Source organism: Vulpes vulpes, chromosome 3, assembly GCF_048418805.1.
Source record: "Vulpes vulpes isolate BD-2025 chromosome 3, VulVul3, whole genome shotgun sequence".
Lineage (NCBI taxonomy): Eukaryota > Metazoa > Chordata > Mammalia > Carnivora > Canidae > Vulpes > Vulpes vulpes.
In genome coordinates, this window is record NC_132782.1 from 22,156,275 (window position 1) to 22,179,198 (window position 22,924).

Here is a 22,924-nt window from a genome sequence, read left to right on the forward strand (position 1 = left end):
CTTATTCTGGGAAAATTTAAGCATAATTCAGTCGTCAATCATAATAACAATTGGTCTTAAAAACATTAATTCAAAACTCCAGAACCCACAGGGAGGAATGGGTGCACTGCATTTACCATGGCTCCCCAGAAAGGTCCCTTCTGATGGCAAACAGATGGAAACCCCATAGAGAGGCAGATTTCCGCTGTAGCTATCACAGGGCTACACCATGCCTTTGAAATGACATCAGCCAGGAAACCAGTGACTAGAGTTTCAGGTTTCATAGAAGGATTTTGCTTTGCTTTTTGTAGGTCCAAAGATGGCAGGAGGAGGCAATAAATTCTGTCTGAGAACCTCTCCTGGTAGATGTTTAAAGAGATTATATGAGTAAATCAACTGTCCCAATGCCCCCATGTGATATGGACCATCCGGTTTGAATTTGAATTTTCTTCGTCTTTCTTTTAGGGAACTGATGTAAGCCAACAACTCAGAATAAGTTGGGCCTGATAGATGGAATGCCGTGCTGTGGGGATTATCAAAAACTAAAGTATTTATTTTTTATGAAGCTTTTCCTATAACCAGGTTTATGACTGGAAAAGGCTAAGGCTGAAATAGAGCAGTACATGGATTAGCATTTCTCACTGGAAAAAAGATTAGGTTGCCTCACTTTAACACTTAGGTTTACTATACATGAATAAATGCTGCCATTGTTTTCATTTTTATTCTATTATTTATTGAGCTTTTACTGAAATAACCTTATATGAATGTGGAGGCAGCTCTAAAATTGAGAAATATATTTTCTGTATGAGTTACAGTATGCATTGGTGTTCGGCTTGTGGTTCTGCCAAGAAACAGTGAGCAAGCCTTGGACTTAGGGCAACTTATTTGGGTAGAGCAATTTAATTCTGCGTTTAGTTCTACATAAGTGAATGCTCTCCCAAGAATAGCATTACCAATCTCATGAGTAGCTGCTACAATTTTCAGAAGACTGTGTGAGCAAAGGCAAGTTTTCAGGCAATATCTTTACAAAGGTCAATTAAATGTTTCCTATTCACTGGAGTCTAAAGAGTGATGCTGGGTCTCAAGGAAGACTAGATGACTAAAGTGTTGGCAATGTGCATAAACATTCATCACGTGGACAACATTCAAAATTGTGTGACCTAAATATGATGAGTGTGGTCTGGGTGCTTTTAGGCACAAGTGACAAAAAAGTCTGGCTCAAGCAAGTTTAAACAAGATAATTTATTTTTTCCTTTCTATAGGAGACCCAGAGGTAGGTTAGGTTGTAAGGAAAGTAATATAGTGGCTCAAAGATAATAATCAGACTCTAGTTCTTTTTTTACGTTGGTATCTTCAAAGACCCCTTCAAACTTAGGTTAGTTTCTGGCATAGTCATAGGATGGTGGCAGTAGATTCAGATCAACCATGCCCAGCGGAAGAGAGTCCTTATTTTTTTTATTTTAATTTTTAAATTTTTTTTAAAGAAAGCTTTCTCAGAAGCCCTTCAAGAGACTTCTGACACCTTGGTAAAGATTGGACCATATGCTTATCCTGAAATTAATCATGGAAAAGGGGATTACAACAATAGACTTAGACCAGTGATTTTCTTTTTCTTTCTTTTTTTTTTTTTTTTAGACCAGTGATTTTCAACCTTGGCTGCATTTCGAAAGTTGAGAAAAATACTGATACCTGGGTCCACCTCTAGAGATCTGGGATGTAGCCTGGGGCGTGGAGAGTTCTGAAAGCTCCCCAGGTGATTCTAATGTGCAGCAAAGTATTTGAGAGTCATAAATTTATTATTATTTTTTAAATTTTTATTTATTTATGATAGTCACACACAGAGAGAGAGAGAGAGAGACATAGGCAGAGGGAGAAGCAGGCTCCATGCACCGGGAGCCCGACTCGGGATTCGATCCTGGGTCTCCAGGATTGCGCCCTGGGCCAAAGGCAGGCGCCAAACCGCTGCACCACCCAGGGATCCCGAGAGTCATAAATTTAGACCAAATATCTGGGAGGTGGGAACAGAGTAGAGGTAGGAAATGGATATTGGATTATAAATTGCCATAGCCACTAAATATTACTGTATTTTCAGTATAAATTTTAAAAGATGTATGAGCATGTATAAATGTACACATGGGATTGGAGACCAGTTTGGAGGGATCCATATTTATAGGGAGACCAGATGAATGTGGTCCATATTAGGAAGACAAATTTGGATGCATCCAAAGCCAATCAAAACCATTTATGAGCATGGTTATGATAATGCATATATACAGTGACTTTTCAAGTGTAATAAACTAACAGGTGATGACCATAAGTAATAACGAATCTTTGAAAAAAAAGGGATGCCTGGGTCGCTCAGCGGTTAAGCGTCTGCCTTCAGCTCAGGGCGTGATCTTGGAGTCCAGTATTAGTCCCACATCCGGTTCCTTATGAGGAGCCTGCTTCTCTCTGTGCCTGTGTCTCCGCCTCTCTCTCTCTGTCTTGTGTCTCTAATGAATAAATAAATCTTTTTTTTTAAAAAAAAAAGACTCTTAAATTCTGGAAACCTTCTTTAAAAAAGTTTCACTATCAAATAGCTCCTAGATAACTTCAGTATTTTTCTAATTCCTTCTGTGAAAGCCAAAGATTTCTTAGGAATGCTTGAGTGCATGATATTAAATTAAAAAAAAGATTTTGGGGTGCCTGAGTGGTGCAGTTGGTTGAGTCCCAACTCTTAGTTTCAGCTCATGTTCTGATCTCAGTTATGAGATCGAGCCGGCATTGGGCTCCATGCTGAGTGCGGTGTTTGCTAAAGCTTCTTTCTCCGTCTCCTTCTGCCCTCCCTACCCCATGTGCTTTGTCAAATAAATAAATAAATATTTTTAAAAAATAAAAGTGGAAATAAAATAAGATTTCACTACAACATGGATAGATCTAGAGGGTATAATGCTAAGTGAAATGAGTCAGTCAGAGAAAGACAAATACCATATAATTTTATTCTTATGTGGAACTTAAGAAATAAAACAAATGAACAAAGCCAAAAAAAGAGACAAAAAGACTCTTAAATATAGAGAACAGACTGATGGTTGCCAGAGGAAATGTGGGGAATAAATGAAATAGGTGAAGAGAATTAAGAATACACTTAATTTTTTTAAAGATTTTATTTATTTATTCATGAGAGAGAGAAAGAGGCAGAGACTGACTCCTCCCTTCCACTACCATCCCCATAAGTTGAAACCACATCTTTAGGGGTTAGGGTCTAGGCATCTCTATTTTTGAAAAGTTTACTGGCTGATTCTGATATACAGTGAGGACTGAGAGGTATTAGTACAAAGGGGGAAAAGGAGGTAGATAACAGGGACACAATCTGTTCTCTCGTTCTTAGCTTGCTTTTAATTTTCCTCTCCCCAATCTGAGCTAATCTGAGTAAGCAATCTTGTGGGAGAGTGTAAGCAAGCCCTTAAAGTCTTGGCTCAAATAGATTTTGCAAGTAAAGGTAAAGCTTTATGGAGCCTTAGAAGTCTCTGGTAACACTCTGTAAATACCTGAGGAAGCAGCTGGCCCTCTACTGTGATTTCTGAATAAGTACCTTGTACATGGCCCTTTGCACTTGAGGTGCAGAGAAGCCTTCTGACAGCTGTTTTTACTGTGTTTGGTGGCTAGAGACCATGATGGAGAGAAGAAAATCGCTAACTTGAAGAAGGATCATAAAAAGTGATTTTTAAAAAAGAGCCGATGAAACAACAGGTGGGTCAGTAATCTTTGTGCCCAGCCCAGATTGTACCACAGCTAAATCTGTGCCTGCTGCAAACAACATATGGCACCCACTCAAGACCCCTCCAGCACACTTTTGAAAACCAGAATATAATTTAGGCTGGTGCAGGAATATGTTCACTGAGTGTACTTTGGGAAAAGCTTATTACACCACCAATTAAATAATCAGCAGCAACAGAAGTAGTAAAAGTCATAGCTCTGGAAAAAGAAATACTTAGCATTGATAGTGTTAGAATAATATGGGGGAAAAAAAAAGCCTAAGAGGTGGACTGTGGTTAAGTAGAAAGAGCACTGGAATGGAGCCTGTAACCCTGGATTCAGATCCTGGCTTTGGCTCTGTGATTTGGGCAAGTCATATTATTCTTTTTTTTTTTTTTTAAGATTTTATTTATTTATTCATGAGAGACAGAGAGAGAGAGAAGAGAGAGGCAGAGACACAGGCAGAGGGAGAAGCAGGCTCCATGCAGGGAGCCTGATGTGGGACTTGATCCCGTGTCTGCAGGATCACGCCCTGGACTGAAGGTGGCGCTTAAACCGCTGAGCCACCGGGGCTGCCCAAGTCATATTATTCTCTGAGAGACTCAGTTTTATGACTTTTTAAAAAAGATTTTATTTATTTATTCATGACAGGGAGAGAGAGAGAGAGAGAGAGAGAGAGAGAGAGAGAGAGAGAGAAGCAGAGGGAGAAGCAGGCTCCATGCAGGGAGCCCAATGTGGGACTCGATCCCGGGTCTCCAGGATCATGCCCTGGGCTGAAGGCAGATGCTCAACCACTGAGCCACCCAGGCGTCCCTCAGTTTTATGATTTAAGAGATGAACTAGTCCAAGCCCTGGGCTCACTGTTGCAGATGCATTCCAAATTTTTATCATAATACCCAATTTGTAATTTAAAAAATCTAAGTCATATCTATAAATGTCACAGAAGAATGCATTTATGATTTTCCATTTTAGACTCCATATGATTATTTCTAGAATAATTTTACAATTTTGCCAATCTTACATCCTATCAGTTTTACATACCTTGTCAGAAAGATAGTCTCCTTAGTTTCTGAAAAGGGCTAATAACTAATTGCAGCATCTTGGTCAAGTCATGCAGAGCTCACCTTTGTTCTTTGGCACACTGTCAAAAAGTTTTTTTCAGAGAGACACACAGAGAGGGAGGCAGAGACATAGGCAGAGTGAAAAGGAGGGCTCATGCAGGGAGCCCGATGTGGGACTTGATCCTGGGACTCCAGGATCACACCCTGGGCCCAAGGCAGGTGCTAAACTGCTGAGCCACCCAGGCATCCCTCAAAATGTTTAAATGTAATGAATCAGTGCAAGAACAAGAGACTGATACAGAAAAATGCTGTATTATCTATAGGAAAAGTTTTATCTTTCTAGTAGATAACACGAAACAGAAGCACTCCTTAACATATGTGGGTATGTGGTATCGCTTTTGTAATGGGATCTTTTTTAGAAAAGCATTTGTTAGGATTCAATTCCTGAAGCTTTCTTTTGCTTTGTAATATTTAGAGTGTGATCATCTCTTACTCTAAATATAGTATTTCCTGACTTAATGATGGACCAAAAGTGTTTTATTCCCTAGAGTGTATATTCTTCTTTCCATAAGCTCTGGGGCATGGCTTTGTCAAATTTGTAGTAACTCAGACCAAGAGGTTGAGTCTTCACAGAATAGCCTCTGACCTTAGGTGGCAGAGACAGAAAAACTAAACAGCCACTAGTTTCCTGGGGAGTCTTTTTCTTTCTTTTTTTTTTTTAAGGTTTTATTTATAAAAAATAAAATAAATAAAATAAAATAAAATAAAATAAAATAAAATAAAATAAAATAAAATAAAATAAAAAAGGTTTTATTTATTAGAGACACACAGAAAGAGAGAGAGAGGCAGAGACAAAGGCAGAGGGAGAAGCAGGCTCCATGCAGGGAGCCCGAATGTGGGTCTTGATCCTGGGTCTCTAGGATCATGCCCTGGGCTGAAGGGGGCGCTAAACCGCTGAGCCACTGGGGCTGCCCCTCCTGGTGAGTCCTTATTAAGAAGTTCTTCAAGACTCTGTGGATACACTTTTTACAGCAGCTGCCACAGTGCTGGTAAAACCTCTAGTAATGTGTCTTTAATTTAAGGATTTGTCTCTGTGCTAAACTAACTGAAAACATAGTAATAGCAATAAATGCTTTCCCATGCACCTTATGAAGGTCTTATTTACACAGTACAATTTTAGCCACTTCTTATTTTGAATGGAGGGATCTAGTCATTGATAATGTGTTTAATTTCACAAATGTGCAAATTTCACTTTCAAGCAAGGACTTGGACTCAGTTTACATGTCCACCTAATAATATTTACAATCAAGTTATGGGCAGGTCCTGTTTAAACTAACAAATGCCTATCTTTCATTCTAGAAATACACAGAACTCTCTATTTTCTGAACATTTTTCCCTATGAGGGCAATTCCTTTTCTAATATAGACACATTATGATGTTGTAGACAGCATTTCAATATGCGATAGGCCTAAATCTTGGCCCAAATCCAGGGGAGCTGATTTTATTAAACCACCAAAAGAACGCTGATTTCTTGTGGATTCAAATGTAAAGCAATCACTTTATAAGGACTCATACTCTTCCCTCACCCCCCAAGGAGAATATTGAAACCAGACCATACTATACCTATGACTAATTAATTACCTCTGGCTACTGCCTGGCTCTATTTTTCAATATAAAATGATTATATGACTACAGAAAAGTAAGTCTCCTCTATATTTAATTCCCAATGTTACAGAACATCAAAAAAATACAGTCTTTAAAACTTCAGTCACTTTTTTTCTATTGAGGTCAAAGAGAAAAAGATAAGGATTACTGCAAGTATACAAATAAAACTCGTTGCATTCTACAAATTATATAGATCCAGTGCTTTTGGTAAGTCCTCTTAAAATTTTCTCTGGCTTTACCAATTTGAGAGTCACTTTTTATTGATAAGTGTTATCTTAATTTGCAAAAATGCATGGTTAAATGGTTTCTAAAGTCACTTTGATAATCGCAGTGCTACTTACTGATACTTACTGCTAAAAGGTTGGTTGCATCTTTTATACCTGCTTGTGGTTTCAACTGCTAGCCATCAGGGAAGTGTCCCTATAATTGACAAAGGGGAGAAAATAAAAGATAAAGAAGAGAAAGAAAAGGAGGGCAGTAAGGCAGATAGATTTTTCATTTCTTATCTTGTGATACACTCTGTAGCAGTAAACACTACTATCTCTTAAATAGACCCTTTGAAGGCAGAAAAAGAAAACACTCCAAGAGAAAGCTTTAATACACTGGAGATTGCCTTCCTGTTCATCGTGGCTTTGTCCTTTTGGAAAGTCTGCATGACCTCTCCTCCTTGTATTAAATAAAACAAGGATGCAAGGACTGATGATTCGATTTGGTGAGTTAGTTACAGAAGTAGCTCTGGCATCTGTTACTTCCACTCTGTTATCCATTACTTCTCTTCTGTTAATGGCAGCAGACATTTGATTAACTACTGAGATTTGGACATGAAGGGGATCCAAGGTGGGTTGTGAAGTAAATCACATAGCTACATCTCTGCTTCATCTTCACCTCACCTGTTCCTCTGTTTCCAGACTGCTGGCAGACTGGCAGCTGGAGACCTTCACCTTGGGCAGGAAAAGCTCTAATTATTTTAAGAATAATTGATTTAAAAATGCATATTATAATAGCCTGTTAATAAAACTCCTGGAGTATATATCATTTACATATCATTTGTGGTGTAACATTTTTTGGGAAGAATTAAGAGCAAATCTCCCCTTCCCACCAAATTGATAAATTAATGGATAAAACTAAAAGGGTAAGAGGATTAAATAACTTCTAAATATTTACAAAATTCTTAATTTCTGCACAACCTATAGCAGAGAATAAGGACTGCCTTTTATATATTCATATTGAGAGTCATAAGAAAAAGATCTGGGCAGCCCGGGTGGCTCAGTGGTTTAGTGCCTGCCTTCAGCCCAGCTGTGATCCTGGAGACCTGGGATCGAGTCCCACATCAGGCTTCCTGCATGGAGCCTGCTTCTCCCTCTGCCTGTGTCTCTGCCTCTCTTTCTCTCTGTGTCTCTTATGAATAAATAAAATCTTTTTAAAAAATTAAATAAATAACTATGTAGTTAAAAAAAAAAAAAGAAAAAGATCCAAGTAGAAAAAGGCAAAAATCCAAATTTCTTAGTAGTGATCAAATGTTGTAGCATCCAACAAAAAATAACAAATATTTACCTAATGGATTAACATTCACTGTAAACCCAAATACCAGAAAACATTTGTTTGAAAAGTAATTATAGACTTTGTTTCCTGAATGACTTGTTTAAATATCCAGGTCATAATGTAGTCAACTTTCTTCCGTGTGGTTGTACAGCATCAGATGTTAGAGCCAGAAGTAATTGTAAAAAGCATTTAATAGTTCAAATGAATGTGGGCAGTCAAGGGGTAAATGAATTTCTGAAGGTAAAACTTGACTGGATGGTCTGGAACTCATACCTTAGTCTTTTCATTGTCAATTCGGTGCTTCCTGTTCCCTATGCTGAACACATTAGAAAGCTTTTATATTTGATTGTCACTATTCACAACGAGGCATAATCAGTCCTGGAAAACCAAAAATGGAAGATGAGGGGAAATACTGTATAAAATCTAAGATCAACCTACCAATCAAATTATGGAAGAAAAATTCTGCCACAGACCAAACCTCATAACCTGAAAATAACCAAGAAGATAATTCTCATCCATTTAGTACTTGTACTTCCACAAGAGCTTAGGCCAAGGCCCAAACTTGACTCAGTTGAGATCCAGAGTTTACAGAACTAAAAAGATTGAGTGGAGGTATACGGTTAAGGTCACAATTGGTATTATTAGATAGACGTCTATCCCGGGATGGCATAAACAATCTGTCTTTGTTGCTGATTGAAGAAAGGTCCAGCCATGGACCATCCTGGACCTAGCAGTCACCAGGAATGCAAACATACTCAGTCTAACAGTTCATTGGCTCATGATACATTCTTTCTTAGCCTAAAATTAGGATATAAACTACTATGGAGGGTTACTTGCATATGCAAACATGTCACTCTAGCAACTGTTGCTTGAGGGCAAAAACTGGTGATTTCTGGCAGAGAGATTTCCAAAGTGAGCTAGCTTATACTTTGTGTTCCTTACTCAATTAAATGGAAAGGCTACTTAAACGGAATATTTATTATAGTTTCAAGTGTACAGGCTCATTATGTAACACGTAAAGATGCCAAAGATAAACACACACGGAAGACCAAATACAGATAACCAATACAGATTGATTGATAAATGCCATTAGGAGACATTACTACATATTCCATCCTATAATCTCATAAATCAAAGCCTTTAACTGTCTGGACTCGTATGTGACTGTATTCTTTCCAGGGTGCATTCTTTCTTCTTCCAGGGGTTGTTCAATAACAGCAGGTATGTTTCTGCCATAGAGTTCACATTGTTCTAGAAACTGGACACATTCTTGAATAACACTGTCACAGAGCACAATCATGTGTTTCGACATGTTTTCTAATAAGGACAGGAAGCATCTTTTGGCATAATACCAGGTGTCAGTTCCCAGTTTCTTATGATAAGGTTCCAGGCTTTTGATAACCCGAGAAATACCAAAGTCATAATTTCCTTTGGCACAATAGAGTGTCCCTATCACCAAATTCACAATGCAGAGATGGTAGATTTTCTTATCGGGGTCATTGTAGGACAGCTGCTTTTCCTCCTTCTCAATCTTTCTCATCAACTCCTCAGCTTCTTCATTCTGACTGGTAATAATGTACGAAACACACAGGTTAGCCAGCACGATAGCACTGACGTTCAAGATGTTGTCATAATGCTTCTTGACTATGGGCTCATAGAAACCGATGGCTTCTTTGTATTTGTTTTCCTGCATGAACAGGACGTGAGCCACGTTCAGCTTCCACACATCGTGGTCATTACAGAATTCCACAGATTTGCGGAAGATCTTTTCCACCATTGGATAATTCTCAAGGTTCCAGTAGATCTTTGCCTGGGCCATCAACACGGGGATGTACTTCTCCAGGGTGTCGTCATACTCATTCACTGCCTTCTTGACAGCTTCGTCGTCTCTATTGTGTCTTGCTTCCTGTACTTGGATGGTGAGTCTCCGGAGCTGTTCGGTCAGCATCCCTGCCAGCCCGTCAAGCTTAACGAAAGCCTCTTCCGGAGCCGTCTGGCAGGTGATCATGGCATCCAAGAAGTCATAGAGATAGGGGGTGAGGAGCCTGTAGGTCAAATGGGCATTCTCTGCCAGGACATCGGCCGCCAGGTCAAAATACTCATACTTACAGTAGAGCAGCAGCAGGTTGCCAAAGGTCTCTGGGGGGAAGGGGTTCTGCTGGAGCAGAAACTGTAGCTTTTCAAACCCTTCCGTAGGCCTGGTGTCCATGTTCATCAGCGCCTGGTTGTGCAGGGTCACGGGGTCTAACTCTTCTTCTGCCCTCGGTGGCATGTCCGTGAGGGCCTCCTGGGCCGCCTCATAGTTTCTCAGTTGGTACTCTATGGCGGCCTTGAGGTTGAAGGCCTCGACCAGGGCGGTCTGGTGAAGCACTAAGGTGTTGCCAACGCTTCGGACATCAATGCCCTCGGTGGTCATGCCCACCCCGAGCTCTGGGTGCTGGCGGATGCCACGCTCGATGATGTCGGCGATGTACTTGAGCGCCGGGGCGTACTGCCGGCGGCTGTAATAGGCCAAGGCCAGGTTGTAGGACAGGTCGGGCCGGTAGCCCGAGGCCTGCAGCGCCGCGAAGAACTTGGAGCACGCGGCTTCGTACTGTCCCTCCTTGTAGAGCAAACAGCCCAGGTTGACCTGGCCGTCGGGCTCGCCGTCGGCCCCGCTGTCGTCCCCGCCTTCGGCGCTCAGCAGCTGCTCCACCAGGCTCTTGGCCCCGGGCAGGTCGCCCTCGCTGTACTTGATGGCGGCCTGCAGGCGGAGGACCCGGCCGTGGTAGGCGGGGTTGTCCAGCAGCAGGAAGGCCACGCGGGTGGCCTCCGGGTACAGGCAGGCCTTGTACAGGGCCTGGGCCTGGTACAGGCGGTACTGCTCGAGCTCCGGGTGCAGCTGGCCCAGCTGCTCATAGCACTCGGCGGCCAGCGCGAACTCCTGCAGGCGGTAGTAGCAGTAGCCGAGCAGCGACAGGCCGGCGCGGCTCCTCGGGCTCCGCTGCAGCTCGGCGCCCAGCAGCTGCACCGCCTCGGCGTAGCGGGCGTCGCGGAGCAGCCGGTACACGACGGCGGTGAACTCGCCATCGGGGACGTGCGCGCCGCCCAGCCCGGCCATGCCTGCCGCCGCGGCGCTGGGGCGCGCTGGTTGCCACGGCAACCGGCCGCCCGGAAACGGAAGGTGCAAGGTATTTATTTCCTTTTTCTGGTAGTTATTTTGCGGTAGAAGGAAATTGTCGGGATCAGAAAGGAAGGAGTCACTCACCTAACCAAGGGCACTAATGTTTCCTCTATTTTCTAAGCAAATGAGAAATATTCTCTAATATACGGCATATAAACCCAAAGATGTCTTCAGATTTTCTTCCAAATTTGGGGCCATCACTATCAACTAGATAAATGATACGGATTAAAACTGACATACTTTAGTATACCATGCCTTAATATTCATAATAAGCCAAATTCTCGGACATATGATAGCATTTCCTAAGTGTCGTGCTATAGAGGAAGGATTCGGCGCATAATGCATCTGCATACCTATGTAGCTAATGTGTTCCTCTTTGAAGGGGAAAAAAATCATTATTAGCAGGATCCTCATCGTTCATGGAAAGGTATTAGGTCAAATTTAAAAAATGGTGTTTTTATAGGTTGAAAACTTTCTAAATCAGCACTTCCATATGATTCAATCTAATACTTTTTTTTTCCCTAGGCCAGGGCAAGTGGGCCAGTTACAATTATGAGGAGCAAAAAAGATAAGTGGTGACAGAAATAGTGAAGCACTTGCAGCTTACAGAAAATTAAATGCCTCAGCCGAATGAGGGTCACAGTGAGAAACTTAAAATACTATTGACAGATTTATGAATAACAAACTGGCATTAGGATCTACCACATAGTTTGAGAATCCACTGATCACTCCATCTGTAGTGTGTGTAGAGAATTTGTTGGGGTCATGTTAATAGTGTAGAAGTTTTCTCAAGAGGCTACAACATAGAAACAAATTCCAGCATTATTGTGTCATAAATTCAAGTTCTAAGGCTACCTTCTGTTATTAATCATTGCTAAGAGATCAACTCCATAAATAGTAGGATCATTGTTTATATTCATGTATTCAAATCAACAAATGAAGCAAAAGAAAACCATGGGAATGCGTCAACTGTTTATTGTATCCACACCATAGTATCCTAATATTGTTATGGCACGAAATTCCCATGAATTTTGCAAATTAAAAACAGCAACAAAATCTAGAACGCAAGGAATTTTTGTTAAAGCGTTACAATCAATTTGGAAAACTCTGCCCAAACACACTATAATCTATCCAAGATGTCTGCATTACAAATTAATGTAATTATATGGGTAAATTTTGGAGTAGAACATGCGATCTTTGAAATAATTGTTAATGTCCAGATTTCCCATACATTATCTGAGTTCTGGAGTTGATAGAACCTAGTCCCTGGAAAATGTAATCTTATGATGCAGAGTATCCTTAGGATAAAGCAAAGCATGAATACAAATGACAACATGGGCATTAAAAATACTATTTGATGCAACTTCCCCATTCACTTCTGAATTTTTTCATAAATCCTTCTAGGATACAAGTTCTTTTTATTATATTTCTTTTTGTGAGGTTTCTCAAAGGTTACATCTATTTCAATTATAAACTGTACAAGGCTCAATATATAGCAAATATAAGGATGCCAAAGGATGGATACAAACAAAATAGAGAACCAAATACAGGTAACAGAGCCATTTTGATAAATGCCATAAGGAGACATTACTACATATTCCATCCTATAATCTCATAAATCAAAGCCTTTAACTGTCTGGACTCGTATGTGACTGTATTCTTTCCAGGGTGCATTCTTTCTTTTTCCAGGGGTTGTTCAATAACAGCAGGTATGTTTCTGCCATAGAGTTCACATTGTTCTAGAAACTGGACACATTCTTGAATAACACTGTCACAGAGCACAATAATGCGTTTTGACATGTTTTCTAATAAGGACAGGAAGCATCTTTTGGCATAATACCAGGTGTCAGTTCCCAGTTTCTTATGATAAGGTTCCAGGCTTTTGATAACCCGAGAAATACCAAAGTCATAATTTCCTTTGGCACAATAGAGTGTCCCTATCACCAAATTCACAATGCAGAGATGGTAGATTTTCTTATCGGGGTCATTGTAGGACAGCTGCTTTTCCTCCTTCTCAATCTTTCTCATCAACTCCTCAGCTTCTTCATTCTGACTGGTCATAATGTATGAAACACACAGGTTAGCCAGCACGATAGCACTGACGTTCAAGATGTTGTCATAATGCTTCTTGACTATGGGCTCATAGAAACCGATGGCTTCTTTGTATTTGTTTTCCTGCATGAACAGGACGTGAGCCACGTTCAGCTTCCACACATCGTGGTCATTACAGAATTCCACAGATTTGCGGAAGATCTTTTCCACCATTGGATAATTCTCAAGGTTCCAGTAGATCTTTGCCTGGGCCATCAACACGGGGATGTACTTCTCCAGGGTGTCGTCATACTCATTCACTGCCTTCTTGACAGCTTCGTCGTCTCTATTGTGTCTTGCTTCCTGTACTTGTTTGGTGAGTCTCTGGAGCTGTTCGGTCAGCATCCCTGCCAGCCCGTCAAGCTTAACGAAAGCCTCTTCCGGAGCCGTCTGGCAGGTGATCATGGCATCCAAGAAGTCATAGAGATAGGGGGTGAGGAGCCTGTAGGTCAAATGGGCATTCTCTGCCAGGACATCGGCCGCCAGGTCAAAATACTCATACTTACAGTAGAGCAGCAGCAGGTTGCCAAAGGTCTCTGGGGGGAAGGGGTTCTGCTGGAGCAGAAACTGTAGCTTTTCAAACCCTTCCGTAGGCCTGGTGTCCATGTTCATCAGCGCCTGGTTGTGCAGGGTCACGGGGTCTAACTCTTCTTCTGCCCTCGGTGGCATGTCTGTGAGGGTTTCCTGGGCCACCTCATAGTTTCTCAGTTGGTACTCTATGGCGGCCTTGAGGTTGAAGGCCTCGACCAGGGCGGTCTGGTGAAGCACTAAGGTGTTGCCAACGCTTCGGACATCAATGCCCTCGGTGGTCATGCCCACCCCGAGCTCCGGGTGCCTGCGGATACCATGTTCGATGATGTCGGCGATATGCTTCAGCGCCGAGGCGTACTGCCGGCGGCTGTAATAGGCCAAGGCCAGGTTGTAGGACAGGTCGGGCCGGTAGCCCGAGGCCTGCAGCGCCGCGAAGAACTTGGAGCACGCGGCTTCGTACTGTCCCTCCTTGTAGAGCAAACAGCCCAGGTTGACCTGGCCGTCGGGCTCGCCGTCGGCCCCGCTGTCGTCCCCGCCTTCGGCGCTCAGCAGCTGCTCCACCAGGCTCTTGGCCCCGGGCAGGTCGCCCTCGCTGTACTTGATGGCGGCCTGCAGGCGGAGGACCCGGCCGTGGTAGGCGGGGTTGTCCAGCAGCAGGAAGGCCACGCGGGTGGCCTCCGGGTACAGGCAGGCCTTGTACAGGGCCTGGGCCTGGTACAGGCGGTACTGCTCGAGCTCCGGGTGCAGCTGGCCCAGCTGCTCATAGCACTCGGCGGCCAGCGCGAACTCCTGCAGGCGGTAGTAGCAGTAGCCGAGCAGCGACAGGCCGGCGCGGCTCCTCGGGCTCCGCTGCAGCTCGGCGCCCAGCAGCTGCACCGCCTCGGCGTAGCGGGCGTCGCGGAGCAGCCGGTACACGACGGCGGTGAACTCGCCATCGGGGACGTGCGCGCCGCCCAGCCCGGCCATGCCTGCCGCCGCGGCGCTGGGGCGCGCTGGTTGCCACGGCAACCGGGTGCCCGGAGATGGACAGCTGCGGGCCGGGAGGTACTTTGTAACTGAATAAGCCTGTTAGGATTTAAAAGCCATCAGTGAAGGTGGCCTCTCAATTACTACTTCCGTCCCGCAAGACTTGAGACGGCTAAGGCCGTTAGTCACGGAAGACTGAACAAATGCGTTCACGTTGCTCAGAGACGAAAACTCCACTTCCCGGCATGCACCACTCCCGTTGCGGCGTATCCCGTGCGTGGCCGCGCTGCATGCTGGGGCGCAGTCTCGCGGGACCGACCCAGAGCCCGGGAGAGGAGGCTTGGTTGCCCTTCCCCCCGCCCCCCGGCCCCCGCCCCCCGCCCGGTATTCGGGAAGATTGGGGGCCGCCGCCTGTGTCGTTCGATATGAGACCAAAAGTCCTTATTTTTGTCGTTTTCACAGGTGACGGTAGGGGATGGTTTTGTGACTGTTTTCTTGCTCTCTGGGACATCCAGTTTTAGGTCCAAGTGTCTCTAGTCCTCGTTTTTTAATTTTTTAAAAAGATTTTATTTATTTATTCATAAGAGACAGAGAGAGAGAGAGAGAGAGAGGCAGAGACCCAGGCCGAGGGAGGAGCAGGCTCCGCGAGGGACTCGACCCCGGGTCTCCGGGACACGCCCTGGGCCAAGGCGGCGCTAACCGCTGCGCCACCCGGTTGCCCACGTGGGCACTTTATTACGTCATTACGGTACATTTTTTTTTTTCTAATCTTCGTATCCGCTCCTATTTTGTATATACAGGTAAAGAATCTGCGTACAGGGAAGGTGTGGGTTATTTGCTGAAGGCCGCACAGCCAGGGAGTTAGCAGCTGTGCACGGTATCTGACACCTAGTTTTGGTAAGAAATAGTGACTGGTAAACAACTCATTGTGTATGTGACCCCCAGAGAGGAGTTTGGAGGAGCCCAGTGTGTGGGGCCAAGTTGTAGACTGGAACATTCGTGTCATTTTGCTCCATTCAGCCAACCAGCCGAGTCGGTACGGGCCGCAGAAGTTTGGAGTTTCAGGTCCGAATTGGAGCTGTGAACACACGCTAGGAAGTAATTAGTGGGTGGAGGTGGTGTAGCTTCTAGTCACGCCGTGTTATCTAGGAGGAGGCGTCTGCAGGTTTCTCCTTGCTCACATCAGAAAACAGTAGACTTCATGTATGTTCAGTCTTCCCTCTTGCTGAGACATTGGCAGAGCTGTGAACTTCCGAGTGGGGCCAGAAAAGGAACTTGCCGCCGCATGAATACGGAGAGGGGAACAGACCGCACACATTGCAGAGGGTTGGGTGAGGCTCTCGCACACCTAGGATACCCTGAGAAAAGAGCCAGTGAGGACTACTGTAGCTCAGACGCTTCTTTCAACGCAGCCTCTGCGTGCACCCGTTTAGGGCCTTGGACTCAGCAGGTATGTGAGTTGACAGAGGCTGGTGAGTGCTGCCCAATGACTGTGGGGTGAGTGTGGGAGGATCTTCACCTTTCGGGCTGCCTGCCTACATGTGCCCCTTGGGAACTCAGGCTCAGTATTTTAAAATCCTTAGGTATGAACTGTAACTTTGGGTACTTTGGGTAAGTTACTGTTAAATCAATGTAAGATAACAGAAAAATATAGAAATGGGAAACTACTTTTTTTTTTTTTTTTTTTAGATTTTATTTATTCCTGATAGACACACAGAGAGAGAGAGAGAGAGGGACAGAGACACAGGCAGAGGGAGAAGCAGGCTCCATGCCAGGAGCCCGACGCGGAACTCGATCCTGGGACCCCAGGATCACACCCCGGGTCAAAGGCAGGCGCCAAACCGCTGAGCCACCCAGGGATCCCAGGAAACTACCTTTTTATCTTTGGTCTGTCAGTCTTTTTTTCAGAGTTGTATCATATAAAGCATTCACCTTCAGATGGCTTCTTGGAAGCTGAAAAACAGAAGGACTATCTGCTTTGCCCCAAATTTTCCTGATCCCTTCAGGCATCAGTTGGGGATCCCTCTTTGTGTTGGTACCCATCTGTGGGTGTGGCAGCTGAGGGGGGCAGGAGGGAGACTGCTCTGTGTCTTCCCCCTTACTGCATGTGCTGCTGCTCCCGAGGACTGGCTTGAAAAAAGCCCAGGACATTCGGTTTAGACAGATGGAGGGCAGGGTCATTTTCAAAACGAAATGAGTGCACAAATCACACTGTGAAATTGGCATGACCATCACTGCTGCTGTGATAGACTGACTTTTATTTAGTCTCTGATAGGCAGTTGGGGAATAGATTAGGTTTTTTTTTTGAGGTGGGGCGAAAAGAAGGCCCATTAATTAATGATAGAAATTCTGGAAAGCAGTAAATGGGATGGAATATTATAAAACGTCATAAAGGCTCATTTTGTTTCCAACAGTCTTGAAAACTGGAGCATGTATCAAAAGGTAAATGTATCGTACCATTCTGAACAATAAGAAAACATTTGGTGGTTTCAATAAAATGATTTAGTGCCTTGTTGAAAGAAACCAGGCTTTGAGAAAATGGTGTTGGACTCGATGGATTTTGCTGCATAAGGAAGGGACGTTTACCATGTAGAAGAATTTCATTTGCAAAATGTGTAGGAGCTAAAAGCGTGACGTTTGGTTCCTCATATGTTTATGTTTCTGCCTGCCAGAATGTGAGATGATCAAATCCTGTTCTGTTTGTATGTATAATCTATTCGCTATTGGCTTGTAAAACAGTTGGAAGGTAGGATTTCTTATTTATCCTGCAAGTGTGATCCTTTCCTGTTGGTAAAGTGGTCATTTCTGAACATTTCAACTACCACAGCTCTGGGCAGACATCTTCCTTGATAACGGAAGACCTTCTGCAAAACCATTTGCCAGGTGTTCTTTCTGTTTTCCTGTCATTGCAGGACATTTTCTTCAGGATGGCCAGTTTCAGGGGCTCAGTTGCCTTGTTTCCTCTCAATAAATAGGGAAAAAGAATAAGTTACTGCCAAATTGGCAATGGAATTGACTTTTAGGAGCATCTGTTCAGTCTTTTAATACTTTTGGAAAGGTTGCATACCAAATCAACACTTGGGGACATTTATGCTCAGATAGTAAGCCATTTAGTCTCATTGTGAACTCTCTTTTTGCTGGTAGTTTCAGCTTTATTAATATTTTATTTTTTTAAAGATTTTATTTATTTATTCATGAGAGACAGAGAGAGAGAGAGGCAGAGACACAGGCAGAAGGAGAAGCAGGCTCCATGCAGGGAGCCCGACGTGGGACTCGATCCCAGGTCTCCAGGATCAGCCCTGAGCTGAAGGCGGCGCTAAACTGCTGAGCCACCCAGGGATCCCCAGCTTTATTAATATTTTAATTAGATTTCCTTCTTGGATATACCTTTTTTTTTTTTTAATCAAGTAGCTTATATTTGAGTGCTTACAGTGTTATTATCTAAATTAACTTATCAGGGAGAACACAATAGCATTATAGTTTTATAAGTGGAATTAGTAGAGAAGGAACAACTGTGGATACTGGCACTTAAAGCAGCCAACCATCCAAACAAAGAGCTACTCTAAGCCTCGTGTTTATGCAGTACTTTCTGTACCAGAACCAGGTCCTGCTTTGCCTAACTTCCCTCATTAATCCTCACAGCCCTTCTGTGAATTAGGTGACTCTTACCCTTGGCCCCATTGGAAAATCCTGGGCTGCAAAGCACAAAAAACAGCCTGTGGCTGCTGCAGCCAGCACGTGGGGACTGGCAATTGCTTCGGCTGGCCAGTAGGGGCCATACTGCACCTCTTCGCTCGCTCCCCCGGGCACCTCCTCTCCAGTCATTTGAATTGGCTTTGGATCATTTGCTGCAGTTTGTTCTAATAGAACAGGCACAATGGTGTAAGAATTTTAAAGTTTAAGCACCGAAGCCGTTGTGTAATTGTGTGGCGTCAGTGTGGCTGGCAGCCCTGCATTGATGTGATCCCCCTGTGTAATTGCCCATGCAAATTCGAGCAATCTGTAACGGACGCAGGAACCCACATTCGCCTGCAGATTCTTCTCCCTCCAGAAAATCTTCAATAATTCGAAGAACCTTTTGTCATCTTTAAAATGCTCCATGGACAGGATGGTCTCAGTATCCTACTCATATGGGCTACATTGACAGTCAAAATTTAAATCGTCAGTATTCAGATTCATGCTTGCCTCTTCCAGTCATGAAATCACCCTTCTTCAGAGAGATAAAGATTATTCCAGAGGCTTAGTGAAACTTTAAACATTTTATTAAAAACAAAGATATTTAGGTTTCTAAAAGCAGACTGTTTCCAACTCATGAATTGGTTGCTTGGGAAATGGCCACGCAATCTGTAAGGTAGTATTCTTATAATGAAACATCAGCCTGGCAAATATGCACAAAGAGAGTCACTTTAAACAACTCAACTGAAGACATATTTCCCTTCTTTTGTGTCAAACAGTAATAATTAGGAAGCAAATCCAGAGGGGATCCTTTTTAGACTATTGTATATCGAAATAAAGTGGCAAAAGCAATTTTCCCCCCTGGGAATGAGACTTAACAAAACCTAGTCTCTCATTTCTAAACTATGCTGTTTCTTTCTTTTCCTTTCTCCCCACCCCTTTCTCTCTCTCTCTCTCTCTCGTTCATCTAAATATGATTTGATCTAAATCTAAAGAAAACACTGAGATCCTAATAATATATATATATACACACAAAGTGAACACAAAGATGATAGCTTCGAATAGCACATTTTTGACACAGCAAATACTTCATTTACTTAACATATTTCTGGGCCAGTGTATTCATTCAACAACATTGGAGATGTGTATATATGTATATGTGTGTATATATATGTATGTATATATACATATATATGTGTGTGTGTATACATATATATGCCACACAGATAAACTGATCTTTAGCCTTGTTGAGAGATGTGCTAAATATGCGAGAACGTTCAAAATTAAATCAGAGAAGAGGTAACCCCAAATTACTAGCTGAGGAAAAAGGTGGTAACAAATAGTGTAAGCAGGACACCAGGCACTGCTGAACCGTGTGCTCCTCATGACGTTCCCTGGACACGCTTCATTCTGTTTCTGCCATCTCTGTGTTTGATTCTCTTACTGCTCACTTAGGAAATTCTGGCCTGCTCGTGGCCAGGCTCACCCTTTACATTTCCTGCTGCATTTGAATTTGGGGAGTTCTTTACAGCAAGTAGGAGAACAACTGTTTCAGAGACTTGCTCCGAAGCAGATAATGAAACCTCCCTGCACTGACACTGCCAGAGTTTTCAGGGTCCCGAATTAGGTTTTGTTCTGTTGTTTAATGAATCCTCTGAGTTTTTATTTTTTCCAGCCCAGACATTTTTCTTTAGATTTAAATCTTCCCCCCATGTGTTTAGATTTTTGTCCTGCTTGAAGGGAGTTGTTTGACACTATTTCTGGGGATGAGACTGTATTTTATCTTTCTGCAATTCATTAAGAGTCAGCAGGGGAAATGGATTTTTTTTTTTTTGGAAATGGATTTTAAAATAATTGTACGGCAAAGTAAATTGAGCAGACTCTGTTTAATGACCTAAGGTAAGTATGATAAATTTTGATACCTGAAAAAAAGCAACTGAATTCCTGTAGTGTTAATATTAGATAATGTTATTATGCTAACAAAATTTTAAAGATGATTTCTAATCCAACCCAATGTGTATGTAAATATAAAATACCTATAAATGTATAGACCACTCAGATTTTGGAAATAAACACATACAATTTTAATTGCATTTGACTCATTTCATAAATTGACTTCTAAATTATAGTGACTGCCATTTGTGGGATATCTAGATGTGAGATAATCTAAAACTGTCCTTTATGAAGTAAAAGGGTGTATTTAAAAAAAATTGTCCTGATGACCATATTTTTCATGATCACTAGAGGCAGGCTCAGATCTATCTGTAGTAAGGCTGTTTTATATTTAACCCATATATGTAACTTTTTATTCTGTCTTTAGAAGACGACCTCCTTTAGGTTTGGTCCTGTTTTATTTGAGAAGAGTAAGTAAGACAATTATGTGGAAAACACTTTAAAAATTAAATACAGCTTGGTCCTCCAGTGTAGAAGGGAACTGAATAAAAGCCAGCATCTTTCTTTTACAGTTGGAAAACCCAAGACCTGAAGGGTCCCAAGAGAACAGGTCCAGCTGGTGGCCAAGTCAGGGGGGAGCCCCCCTCTGCTCTGCATTGTGTAGTGCCCTTAATGGTCTGCACACTGTCCCTCTTGGCCAGGATCGTGAACCACACTGGGGGTTGTGTATGTATAATCTACATATTGATTAATAAGAAAATAAATAGCATGTCTGAAAAAATCCATCACACGGAGAAAGTAGGATGAAGTCATCATTTCAGCCATTAATGGCCAAGAGAGGAAGCAAACATGATCTGGTCAGTTGGAGGTTTTATAAGAAGGCTCACTTTTCAAATGCCTTCCTCCAGTAGGAAATAAACAATAATAAGGACTGAGAAAATGGTTACTGTAAAAACGCAGAGTACTTGGATAACCACACCTCAGAGTCTTGGAAAATTACGCATTATTTAGAAAAGGGATTAAAAATATCTCAAACTTGCAAGTGTTCAACCTCTCACCCCTGGGGTTGCACAGGGAGGGCGCTGCTGTCCTTTTCTACCTCCTCGTGGTCTCTGAGGAACAGACCCATGGCATTAGTCAGCAGTTTCTGAATTTTGACCCACAATAGGAAAGATACCTCGAGACAGGAAAAATAGATGGAGGCAATTACAAACAGCTACTTGATTGATGGTTGACATTGTCAGGGCTCCAGTGTATGGCAGATTGCGATGGTGTTGAACTCCCCTTGCTACCAGTGGGTGTTGCTATTGGCAACCGTGCAGTGAAGCCAATAAAAAGGCAAGAAAATGAGACGAAAGCTCAACCTTAGTGGAAGCTGTAGGGTTTGTGCTATAAATTATGTTCCCCTTAGCAACATGTAGCATCAACGCTCAGGGCGGCCGCAGTGTCGCGCTGCCCGCAGCCTCCGTCGGACCCTGGGTCTAGCTTTGTCATAAAGCACATAGCTCTAAAATTTTGCTCCAGATAGCCTGGCTCCGTCTGTCGGGGCTATTTATTTATTTATTGTTGGGGAGGATAACAGATGTGGGTTCATCTCTGCCTCACACGGACTGATTCTCAATTCCCGCCCGTGACATAACCGTGATGTGGCCCAACAGCCAGGAACACCTGCAGTGCTCCCGCGCTGGCCAGGGCCTGCCCCTAACTCCGCGGCGCTTTGTTCCTCACCTGAAGGACGCCAGACCGCGCCGCAGAAGCTGTTTTCCTTTATAGCAGAGTGATTCAGAAAACTGGCTTAATAAAACCCATAAATCTGAACAACCTCCTCTTACCTGCTCTGCGGATGGCAATTTCCCTGTACTCGTTTTCTCCCCCGGTTCCTCCCGCCTTCCCCGCAGAGGCAGCTGTGCAGGGGAGCCAGGAAGCTTCTCCTTCGGGCTCCCCCCCCCCCCCCCAAGCAGTTGGTGACAGGATGCCGTATCCTCAGGTGGGGGTTAGAGGCGCCACTTTTCTTTGTTTGGATTGACCCTTGACTTTGCCTTTGGCCGACATCCTACCAGCCGCCTCAGTATCTTTTCTTTTTTGGGTGTCTTTGGCTTCTCGTCCTGGTCTTCCTCCTTTTCTCCCCCCCTCTGCCTGGTTTGTAATTTTCCTTCACTTGCTTTCCCGCCATATGGGCTCTGAGCCTTCCTTACCCATACCTGCTCTTCCCTCACTTGTCTCGGTACCTTCATCTACCCTTTCCGTAAGCCCCTCCGGGGTAGGTGCCTACCGTGTGCCAGGGAAGCAGGGCTCTCTGTGGAACGTGGCCCGCGTTTCTTTAATATTTGAATAGTCCAGGTAAGAACTGATACTGACCGGTAACAACAAGAACAAAAATGGCTTGTGAACTTTGGATCTGGCAGAGCTGGAATGGACCTCAAGGTTCCAGGGATCTCCCACCTCCTCAGAGCTCCTTTCCAGACCACCATGCATGGAACCAACTAGAGGAGGATTTAGAAGGGTTCTGGACGCCCCCCTGCCCCCAGCTGGGCTTCAAACAGCGAATTTGTAGCTTTTAGATGTTTTATAGCTTGGACATCCCTTGTAAGATTTATTTGCACAAAGAGTTCTAAGGTTCAAA

The 22,924-nt window shown here is 43.4% G+C and overlaps 2 protein-coding genes and 1 long non-coding RNA gene across 3 annotated transcripts; 1 reads left to right on the plus strand and 2 right to left on the minus strand.

The window, feature by feature from the left end:
- Positions 1 to 8,944: 8,944 nt before the first annotated feature.
- LOC112916369 (intraflagellar transport protein 70B-like) lies at positions 8,945 to 12,027 on the minus strand. Its single transcript, XM_025993969.2, has one exon. The coding sequence runs from the start codon at positions 11,080 to 11,082 to the stop codon at positions 9,085 to 9,087; it is 1,998 nt and encodes a 665-aa protein (XP_025849754.2). The 5' UTR covers positions 11,083 to 12,027; the 3' UTR covers positions 8,945 to 9,084.
- Positions 12,028 to 12,105: 78 nt separating this feature from the next.
- On the minus strand, positions 12,106 to 14,733 carry LOC112916370 (intraflagellar transport protein 70A). Its single transcript, XM_072752026.1, has one exon. The coding sequence runs from the start codon at positions 14,731 to 14,733 to the stop codon at positions 12,736 to 12,738; it is 1,998 nt and encodes a 665-aa protein (XP_072608127.1). The 3' UTR covers positions 12,106 to 12,735.
- Positions 14,734 to 15,049: 316 nt separating this feature from the next.
- LOC140598189 (uncharacterized) lies at positions 15,050 to 17,272 on the plus strand. Its single transcript, XR_012000334.1, has 3 exons — positions 15,050 to 15,481; positions 15,974 to 16,183; positions 16,423 to 17,272. It is a non-coding gene; the product is annotated as an uncharacterized lncRNA (long non-coding RNA).
- Positions 17,273 to 22,924: the final 5,652 nt, after the last annotated feature.

What these genes read in the sequence shown, in the direction of transcription:
- LOC112916369 (XM_025993969.2), bottom strand. Translation starts at nt 11,082, where the DNA reads ATGGCCGGGCTGGGCGGCGCGCACGTCCCCGATGGCGAGTTCACCGCC.
- LOC112916370 (XM_072752026.1), bottom strand. Translation starts at nt 14,733, where the DNA reads ATGGCCGGGCTGGGCGGCGCGCACGTCCCCGATGGCGAGTTCACCGCC.